Source organism: Bicyclus anynana, chromosome 4, assembly GCF_947172395.1.
Source record: "Bicyclus anynana chromosome 4, ilBicAnyn1.1, whole genome shotgun sequence".
In the NCBI taxonomy this organism is placed as follows: Eukaryota; Metazoa; Arthropoda; class Insecta; order Lepidoptera; family Nymphalidae; genus Bicyclus; species Bicyclus anynana.
Genome location: NC_069086.1, coordinates 16,786,932 through 16,798,534, shown reverse-complemented (window position 1 = coordinate 16,798,534; position 11,603 = coordinate 16,786,932). Strand labels below are relative to the sequence as shown.

Here is an 11,603-nt window from a genome sequence, read left to right as displayed (position 1 = left end):
GTGAGTTGGAACAGTGTAGAATTTTTGTCGGTAAGGGTACAATGAAACCTCCGCGCCTCACTGTGGTTTACTAATATCCATGTGGATATCTTTATGTTAAAATAAAGTATCATATGGTTCATCATCAAATATTCATCATCCAAGCTTAACGGCCTACCTTCCTTCTCATACAAAAGAGGATTTCTTATGAGATTACAAGTTATGTTTAATTTATTTCGTCAGCCCACCATAGTAAAAGTCGCCTTGAAACTTGCCAACATTACTGATTTAAAAGATACCCATCCGATCCTAATACGAATAAAGGAAAACTTATAAGCCCCATAGTCTAAAGAAATTAGCTGCTGTGAAAACAGTAACTGCCATTGATTGTATAAACGACGAACGTATTAACTTCAAGTTACATCAAATGTAGCTCCTCAAAGCCTCTAGGCGAGCTCATTTGCCAACAAAGCGGTTTCCTACGCAGATTATATCCGGCGAGCGCTAGTTGCACTCAGTACATTCCATTTTCGAATCCCGCCGCGCGCCGTTTGCCGTTGCCGACCGCCCGACTTGCTTGCCGTCCGCTCCGTCGCGCCGTAGCGAGTAGACGTGTGTCATACGCGTTGCCATGATTCCTTACGATATTTCGCACATATATCGTAATTTTAGGTCGGTTATTACCGAAATTTAACTGTTTCCTTTTACTGTGCATAAAAACTAACAGTTTCAAAGTGTTTTATAATTAAATTATTGCAAGTGTTTTGATTATAAACATAAAGGTGCAGTGCCAAAAATTTTTTTACTGTTTGTTTTCATTTTCACTATCGGTGCACGATGCAAGACGTTCTGATTTTTTTCAATAATGTTTCTATGTTGAAAGTGTGCTATTTGGTACTTTTAGAAACATGTTGACGGGGTTTCTAGTGTTTCTTCTAGTTTTTCTCCACGATTTGCAATATGGTAAGTTTATATTTTAACAATTTTGGAAATTAATTTTATTTCTATTGCCTACCCTCACCCTAAAATAAAATGCATAATGGACTCTCTACACGTTCAGTTTGTTGAAAAGCTCTTTCTTCTATATCTATATCTTTGACTGTACTTAAATAAATAAAAAAATACATAGTTACATAAATACGTCTTATATACCCATAAATGCTTAGTAATTTATAGTGCTATAAATAGGTAGCACTTACATAATCACCTTGATATTTTTCTTTTGCAATTACCTACGTCGTCTGCAAACACGAACCTCATTTTTATTATTTTTTACACACACAAACCAATCTTATTAAGATATGTTTACTTACAATGCAATTTACATACTCGATAGGTAAACCCCCACGCAATATGCTTGAATTTTAATCAATTCCATTTTTAAATGTGTTGGTAGGTACCTTGTTTTATAAATTGTCGCCATAGGCCTCCATAAATATTTATATTAAGTAGGAAGGTATTTAGTTATTTATACGTAGGTAGATACTTAATTTTCTTATTGGAATTTGAAGTTGATTATGTAATTATTCGATTTAAATAAATTATATTCTAATTTTAGGCATTTGTTAATGTCACACCAGTAAAAATATTCGATGTATGAATTACATCGAATATTTTTACTGGTGTGACATTAACAAATGCCTAAAATTCGTGAACATGTCTAAAAGTAATTATTATATTATCAATAGCGCTAAACAATAATAATCTTCTAGTATTTTTTCCTATTAGAAAATCGGGTACATTCAAACAGTTCAGTGAATTCGTTTTAATAAAATCCGAATCAAAGAAAAAACAAATACTCAACTGTTTATTAAAGCTCAATCCATTAATATAATAAAAACATCCACAATAACTGATAATTCAGTTAGTCTAAAAGAAGCCATTTCATCTTCATTTAAATTAATTTATTATTTCATAAATCAAGATCGATGCTATGAAATTATTTAAAATAAGCTGTGCCTTAAGTAAATATTAATTTAAAAACTGTATTAAGATCGGAATAGTGTTATAGAATCGGAACGTGTAGAACATCCATAACAGTTAACTTTAGGAAGCTTTTATTTTTTTTATCCTTCATGTGAATTTGCCAAGACAAAGGGCTGACGACGTTTCAAACCACATTTAGACAGTTTATCAGATGAGGTTGTGGTCAAGCGTGAGCCTATTTATCTAATATTAAAAAACTAAACCTATTACTAAGACTTATTGGATCACTTACTTAACAGTTGTTAGCCAACCTCACTACGTATTTATTCATAAAGGCCATTTAGCACGTTTAATATCGATCGTTGATTTGTAAATTTTTAACTTCCAACACACGCACACATGCGAGGAACCAATCGCGTTTCGTAATAACGAAGATAAAGCCTACGTAATGGTTTCCAAGCGCCCGATATTCTTTAATGGCGTAGCCGTTTAAGTAAATCGTTATTTGGTGCCAGTTATTCGCGGTAACAGGTTTCTTCTTAATTAAATCATAGGTAAGGCTAATGACTCATAATTAGGTAGATACCTACTTATATCTCAACCTCGAAAAACAACGACCGTACTGGGGATACTAAATTGTTTAATCTACATTGAAGTCAGATATCATAAAAGATACGAAAATTCACACACAAAATATACAGAACGACACCATATCTAATAGGTACGAACTTTCACCTCTCTAGCTCAAAAATGACGAATGTTTGCTGCATAAAACCCACGAAGAAAAGTCTTGTTTATTCACTCCGTGAGATATAAATGTTCACATTTTTTTTGTTTTTAGTTTTTGGTAATGCCACAGTTTGCACTGTCACAGGAATTATCCAAACGTAAAAATAGCAGGAAAAACAAAAGAAAACGTTTATTTTGGCTGTACCTTTGCCTATGAAAAAGAAAAAAAAGAAAGTTAAATAAAGAGCAGAAAAATCAATAAAAAACCTTTTGTTTTTTTACACAATTAAAAAAAGGTGTAAGTCATAAACAGTGAATTACTTAATCTACCTATTTACTGGAAAATTTTCTCGATTAATATTTGAAATCTTTTGAATTATATTAATAGTAGATTAAAAACTTAAAGTCGTTTCGTATGTAAGTCGTGATACGGAACGACATTTTTAATATATTTAATTTATTTTCCCATGCTAAATATTTCAGGATTTTGCGTCTACCATAACCTATTACTCCTATGTATTCTGTGATCCCCTACTAAGAGTTATTGAGTGCAACAATGTACCTGCAAGCGGACGGACGGACATAATGTCAGCCACTCACGATCAAGTAACCTCACATGCCTGCAGCGCTAACGGCTTGACAGCTGATAAAACTGATGTTTGACATCATGCCGTTCGCGACCAACACACGATCAGTTTAGACGTCAAGCCGATAGTGCTGCAGGAATGTGAGCTTACTTGATCGTCAGTGGCTGACATAACGAAACTACAAGTTCACCGTGTTCACTACGGAACCCTAATTAACATAAAAAGGCATCCTGCGCTAACTCTAACGTTTACAGAAATGCCAACGGAAACGGGTTGCAGTTCCCGATTTCCTTCTAATGCATTACTGAGTGAACTAATTGCGTTACTAGTTGCCACATTCTTATGTAATAACCTCCAATGAAGCTAATTACTTAATTGATAACAGCAAATAATCCCTAATTATGCGGGTAGGTTCAGTGGTTAATCTGTTGGGTAATGCATCCCGAGGTTCAGTTTTCGAGTTCCAGGCCCTATCCAAATAATATTTGACAGGGGCGTAGCTATCGCCGTATAAGCCGTATTAATGATATGGGGCCCCCGGACTACAGGGGACCCCTTACGTGTGAAATACAATCTCACTTGATCTAGTTCTTCCTGGAAAAGAACATATAAAAAAACTGTCTTCAGAAATGACAAAAGACCATAAAAATGCAATATTTATTGCAATTTTTCCAGAGTTAAGCGTGCGCCCAAAAAATGGAAACATCCTACAGGTTAAGTCATTCTCACTGTCATATTTTTAAGCAAGCAATTTTGTTTCTTTTGTAAGAAATCTTTACCCTGGGCCCCAAACTCTCAACTCAACTCTCACTCATTACAGATTTTTCTTTTCTGCTGATAACAGGTGGAAAGAATGTCAAAATCTTTCTTAAATATTAATAATCACTTCCTGTAGTAATGTGGTACGTCGATTCTCTTTCTACAAATGCTAACGCTTCGATAAGTAACAAGATCTGATCGTGCAACTTGATCACGTGACCTGTCGATAGTGAATGTCATTGCCATACATTTTGTTAGTTTTCGAAGCGTTAGCGTTTGTAGAAAGCGACGTGCCACATGGCTACAGGCCAAGATTCTTCGTTCGTTCGTTTAATTTCAAATAGGTATTTCCAGGATTCTATTTTTCTAGAACATAATAATGCTCATCTTTTTTCCATGTCCGATCTCACAATGATAGGTTGGAACAAGGGAATTTAGTACTTAAAGTGTTTTTCAGATAGCATGGGTAACAGTTCGTTTTACTCTTGAAAGTTTGCCGCGATTCACGATAATAGTACGTATTATGAATGTCATAAGGCAACTGTCACCGTACCTACCCATGAGATCTGAAAAACTCTTTAATAAAAATACAATAGTAAATTGTCCTTAATAAACAGCTAAGTAGGTACATTTTATTACTCGTGTACGCTACAATGACGGACTTTTTAGCTAAAAATCTTAAAATCACACTAATATAACTTCACACTAATATTATAAAGGCGAAAGTTTGTGTGTAAGTGTGTAAGTATGTTTGTTCCTCTTTTACGCTGCAGCTACTAAAGCGATTTGGTTGAAATTTGGAATGGAAATAGATTTTGCTCTGGATTAACACATAGGCTACTTTTCATTCCGGAAAATCAATGGTTTCCGCGGGATCTGCGGATGAAATCACGGGCGTCCGCTAGTATATTATAATAAGAAGCGATATCGTTCAAACGAAGTAGTTCGCTTAATGTTCTTGTCTGTTTTTTGCCATCATTATGTTATTCTCACTAATTACCTATACTAATGGACTTCTGATACTTAGGTGATTTTTAAGTTTAATTCAATTTATCATAATAATCTACCCAGTGGCGTAGCTAGGTAACCAAGGGCCCTGGCGCAAATAAAAAATGGGACCCCACTGTAGTGTTTGCACACACTTTCTGGGTGATCGGTTGATCACTCGGGTTATCACATCCAGTTGGTTGAACACTGTATCTACTTAGTACCTCGTGGTACGTACTGCTGTAGCATCAAAGTGCAACTAACACCCCCTCTTGTCCGAGGCTTGTATTTATAGACTCATCTATTGACAGTCTATGCTGTTGACATAATATGTCAACAGCCTAGACTGTCAATAGATGTTTAGTTAGTGGTTGTAGTATATTATACTACACCCACTAACTAAACTGGTTAGGTTTTATCAACTAAAAATATTCATCAGCTCTTTTTCGTTTTTGGAAATTTTCTAAGTTCAATTCGATCGCAATTTTTTGGTAAAGATTCTAGGGCTCCTGAGCTTGAAGGCACCGGGGCATTGCACCGCCTAGCCCCTGGGTAGGCCCGCCATTGAATGTATCTCAGTCATTGTCGATAATATAAGCATAATTTTATTCTGCCTGGCATACACTGCTCAATATAGGCCTTTTGTAGGGACTTTCAAATATAAAGTCCCGTCTGTAACCAGCGGCTCTCCACCAAGACGACCCCGCACCGTAAAGAACACTTTTGGTAGACCCCTCCACCAAAAGTGTGGTTTACGGTGCGGGGTCGTCTTTCAAATACCTTGGAGCCCAGTGGAAAATGTGGTACTAGATGTAGGTACTAACTATTGTCTGTTATACGTATAAAAATAAAATGCCAATATGTACGGACTTTACGAACATACCAAATACGTATTTTTCATGTTATTCAATTATCGTCTCTGACGTGATGTTAGTTTCAATAACCACGTGGATTACCAAGAATGTTTATATGTATAAATAAGAAAACCAAACATTTTCATGAAAAGCCACGTCCACACAGCATGCTAGTACATATATTTACTTTTAGAATTAGATATACATATACAGTATACTATCACAACACACTATCACACTTCACACTATCACATCACATCACACAATCACACATCATATTTTGAAGCCTCATGGAAATTAAACATTATATTTTTTAACAAAAGACTTAAACGCGCCACCTAGACGACCTTTAAAGTTGTCTTATTTATTTTGTATAAAAAATATCAGACTGGAAACAACTTTTTCGTCAGATAAACAAAACCTAAAAAAACATTCCACTTAAAACATTTGATATCTCTTGGTAACAGAGGTACGTATTAAAAATAAATAATTGCACAACTCTCGAGTTTATAGGATCGCTTGCTAGGGAGCTTTATTCGAAAATTTTGTCTAATTAATTCCTTTGAAATAATAATAATTAACAAAATAATGCATATGCAAGAGATGGATATTCCTCTTTCATAGAAGATTCCACGCGGGCAAAGCTAAGCGTTTGCCAGTAAGAACATAAAGTAGGACCTAAAATTGAAGCGGGAAGTACATATAAAGGTAATTAATATTAAAAAAATTGTTTACCAGCAATAAGGGACTTGAAGAGGTCAATTGGAGAGTTCTAGGCCACTATTTGTTAACGAAATGAAGCCAGATGAAATCGGAAGGCCAGTTTTTGTAAATGCTTCATTAATTAATTGATGTTATATTAAAATAAATTGTACGCTACAACTTTTCCACAGTGTTACGAAGGGCTGGTTAAACCATATTCTGAAATAGAAAAATGTCTTAATTTCCATCGAAATTTCAAGCACCACGTAAACCGTACTTCACGGCTGGCATTTTCCGACATAAATTACGTGAATTGTCATCGTTGTCCGAAGGAAAGTACTCATTAAAGTTTAAATTCTGGTTAAATGTCAGAATTTTCATTTTTCAATAAATAGTTCTTACAAAAACCACCAAGTTCTTCAATACTTTATCCTAAAATCGTTAATATTAGGCGTACTAAAATAAGTTTAACCCTCATGTCATGTTTTCTCGGTCAATAATACACAAAACCATGTATGAACAATGAGTGATGTGTTTAATATAAATGGACTCTGCTGGCCTATTTCCTATTTTGGTCTTTATTATCAACTCATCAAAATAAAAAACAAATCAATTGACAAAATGTCATTCACATACTATGATACAAATTACAAATGCCATCCGGTGCTTACCGGTGTATATCATATAGTATGTAGATGACACTATGTTGTTCACTTTAATAGGTTTATAATAAAGACCAAAATAGTGAGTAGGCCAGCTGGTGTAAAGTGTGGAATACCTTTAAGGCGTAGTTTTCAAAAAATATCTTAACACTCAGACCAGTGAATTACATACATATAGTAAACTTTTTCTATTTAAGTAATGATTTCATAATATAATATAGAATTATCAAGATTTTTTTAGATATAAGTATATTGCAGGGCGGTTAGGGTAGCCTGCCTGGACTGGTGGGGATCCCCTTTTTGATCGCTTATCACGGGCAAGCAGCTGTCTTGTTAGGCGCATGTAGTTAACAGCCACGTGTGTGTGGACCCTAACTAGTTACGCTACATCTATTTATAGTTCAACTTTACGTAAGCCAAGACATGTAGTTTCTTGGTTAACAGAAAGTTGCTATGCGACGCGTTGACGCCACTGCCATGTCTGGCGGTTTCTTTTGCTATCTACCTACTTCTGATTTCATTTCATGTCTTTGAAATCTTTTAAATTATATTCTTTACTTTTCAAGTTAAAAGTATTATAGGACTCAAAAGTGATTACAAATATAAGAAAACGAATGTCGAACAAAGGTTATGTTTCACAACACTTGTCAGGACAACTTATTTAACAAATCAAACTGCAACCAAAATAAGACTCTAGAATGGCAGAGAATGACCTTGAGTGGAGTCACGTACTTGTGAACGATGTGTGTAGGGTTAAAGGATCCTTTGACAGTCGACTAACACTCCCCTTTTCCACTCAAGTCGCTCTCCCCGCCTATCCCAAGTAACCCATAAAGAATTACACAACAAGAGATGTGGACGCCTCGAACGCCACGAGCACACTGAAGCCAACACGAGATCAGGCGACGTCATATCCGTCACAGACTACTATTTCCAACATAATATAACGATAACAAAAGAAGCATAAAAAAGCTAAGCAATATCCTATAGGCTAGTGAAAACCGCTAAAAACTGAAACTTACCGCGAATAACGTACCGTAAATACGTGTGGTAGCTCATTAGACTCGTCATGACCTCTAGAAAAATTTGCAAAAACTTCCGGCGCATAAACAATTGCAAAAGTTTAAAAAAAATGAAGATTTTTAAAAATATCAGTATTTAACACTGTTTATATTTATTCACTGACCTACCTATACTTTTTTTTCGTTTTAAGCCGCTAAAATTTCAAATGTATAACGAAGAATGCGCCATAATGAAAAATAAACTATCTATACTAATATTATAAAACTAAAGAGTTAGTTTGTCTGTTTGATTGAACGCGCTAATCTCAGAAACTACTGGTCCGATTTGAAAAATTCTTTCAGTGTCAGATAGCCCATTTATCGAGGAAGGCTATAGGTTATATATTATCTCCGTATTCCTACAGGAACTGGAACCTCGCGAGTGAAACTGCGCGGCGTCAGCTAGTACGATATAAACTAGATATTGTTATACTTACAAAAGGTCATCGGTGTAGGTACTCCTGCACTATGTCGTGATTCATCTTGTTCATATGCGGCATACATATTAATCGAACAGACTCCGCGCGTTCTCAACAACGTGCCGCATATGTGTTTTGTTTACCAGATTCAGAAGCGATATATGATTGACTAGCTGACGCCGCGCGGTTTCACTCGCGTGGTTCCCGTTCCCGTAGGAATACGGGGATAATGTATAGCCTATAGCCTTCCTCGTTAAATAAGTTATCTAACACTGAAAGAATTTTTCAAATCGGACCAGTAGTTCCTGAGAGTAGCGCGTTCAATCAAACAAAAAACTCTTCAGCTTTATAATATTAGTATAGATGAAGTAAAAAAGGAGTCAAAGTATACTGTGATAACAAAATAAACAAGGTATCTTCATTGATAAGGTTTTTTAAGGAGAGGTATAATGAGCTGCTTCAATGCTAGTTTTCGAGCTTAAGGTAATAATGTTTAATTCATTAACGACCACTATGAGATGTTAATGATCATGGCCGGGATTAAACCCATATTCGGCTCGCTTCTGAGCTCGAGTTTCCTCCCAGAATGAGAGGCGTTAGGCCAATAGTCCAACACACTGGCCCTATGCGGATTGGCAGACTTCACACACTCTGATAATTCTCTGGTATGCAGGTTTCCTCACGATATTTTTCCTTCACCGTGTGAGACACGTGATATTTAATTTCTTAAAATGAACACAATTGATAAGTTGGAGGTGCATGCCCCGGACCGGATTCGAACCCACACCCTCCGGAATCGGAGGCAGAGGCCATAATTATCTACTGGGCTATCACGGCTTTTTAACGAGTACCGTACTAGAACGTAATTAATGTAGGTAAGTAATATATTTTTTCTGATAGCAGCGTGACAGGGTGTTTTGAGCGAGCACAAAAGCATAGTCTGATTAGGCCTGAAGGCAGAAGGATCACAACACATTGGCCGCCCCTACAATTTTCAATAGTTCCTCTTGATTTCTCCAGGATGTCATCGTCAGATCCTGGTTTCCTTATCATGGTACCACCCTCGAAACATCTCCTTTCCAACCAAAAAAGATATATCCAAATTGGTCTATAAATGACGAAGTTATGCGCGAACACACATAAAAAAAAAGAATATACATATACGGTCGAATTGAAAAACCTCCTCCTTTTTTTTGAAGTAGGTTAATTAAATAGAGGTTGGATTCGACACTCAGCGGCTGAATGATCCCCAGGGGGTATCCTTACAACATTATGAATTCTAATGAATAGGTTGGGAGATTACTAACTTTGCGAATTGCGACATTACTGGCACAAAAATCCGAATAGAAATATGGAAGGCAGCCAACCCGCATTGAAACAAACACATTTTGAAAGGCGCAAAAGCTATGTATTATATAATTTCCAAAGTAGGTATCAAGAGCGTACTCGTTCCCATGTGAAGATTCTCAAGCATTGAGACGGGACAGTTACTCGCAGCTCTGGGGCTAACCGTTTGTTGGCACACTTGGTTACACGGACGCGGTTTACCTGCCTACTTATTATATTGGTTGTGATTGTTTAGTTTTGTGCTTACAGTATGATTATTAATTCCAGTCAGTAAAAGAGGTGAAATGCTATTTGGCTAGTAAAATAACATTTAGTGACATTTGCACTTGTCATTTTATTGACTGGACTTAATCCTCCGACTATAAGTGTTTAAAAAAAATAACAATGTTAATAGAATACAATATTTAAATTAAAAAAATCTACGAACTTCAAACGCAAAAATTAATAATCTACCAACTAAACTATACCTATGTGCTAACATTTGATCAGTTTGAAGGTGGTGCCATGTTACATAATAATATTTTTAACATAAAAATGGAACCGACTTCAAAGACGTATCTTGATTTTAACACAAAATTACTAAACCAATTTCCATGAAAATTAAATGTGACCAATGTGGAAACATAGTAGGTACTCTTTCAAACAAAAAAGGATTTTCAAAATTCGTTAATAAATGACGAAGTTATGAAGTAACAAACATTAAAAAAAATAAGTACCCACATACGCGTCGAATTGAGAACCTCCTCCTTTTTTGAAATCGAATAGATATTTTTTTTACCAAATAAAACAATTACTTTTATTGAATACCATAGGGAGTTATTATCACAGTTTTAAAGTATCTTCAAAAGAACATAATGCAGGTCACGTGCATTATGATGGGAGAGTTCCATAATCTAGGACTCAGACTACTGACACAGTCACGGACGTCGGCTAGTACACAATCGTCATCAACCCATATTCGACTCACTGCTGAGCTCGAGTCTCCTCTCAGAATGAGAGGGGTTAGGCCAATAGTCCACCACGCTGGCCCAATGCGGATTGGCAGACTTCACACACGCAGAGAATTAAGATAATTCTCTGGTTTGCAGGTTTCCTCACGATGTTTTCCCTTCACCGATTGAGACACGCGATATTTAATTTCTTAAAATGCACACAACTGAAAAGTTGGAGGTGCATGTCCCGGACCGGATTCGAACCCAAACCTTTCGGAATCGGAGGCAGAGGTCAAATCCACTGCGCTATCACGGCTCCAAATAAAGAAATTATTCCTTTAATAGAAACGGATATTGAATTCTTACACAAAGAAACATTAACATAAATCGATCCTCAACGCTATACCTAAGTATATCTGAAGTTTAATGCACATAAAAACAATACAAATTCAATTGTGTGCTTCCTCGTTTTTTGAATTCAGATAAAAACTTGTCTTTATTATCAGGCTGGTTCTCTTTGTAACCTTTTATAGAGTCACCTTTGTGTGAAAATGTCATTCACAATTAACATAAATACCACAAAAATGTTTACATTAATCGTGAATTCTATCTGTGAAGGTATTTTTTACCCGGACAAGCTCTGGAATCAGCGCCGACCC

At 35.9% G+C, this 11,603-nt stretch overlaps 1 protein-coding gene across 1 annotated transcript in view; it reads left to right on the top strand.

Annotated features, from left to right (window-relative positions):
- Window positions 1-513: 513 nt before the first annotated feature.
- Window positions 514-11,603, top strand: part of LOC112052048 (uncharacterized) — a 69,496-nt gene continuing 58,406 nt past the window's right edge. Inside the window, exon 1 of the mRNA XM_024090950.2 lies at window positions 514-942. Within this exon, the coding sequence (XP_023946718.2) occupies window positions 888-942 (55 nt within the window). The 5' untranslated portion in view covers window positions 514-887. The remainder of the gene's footprint in view (window positions 943-11,603) is intronic.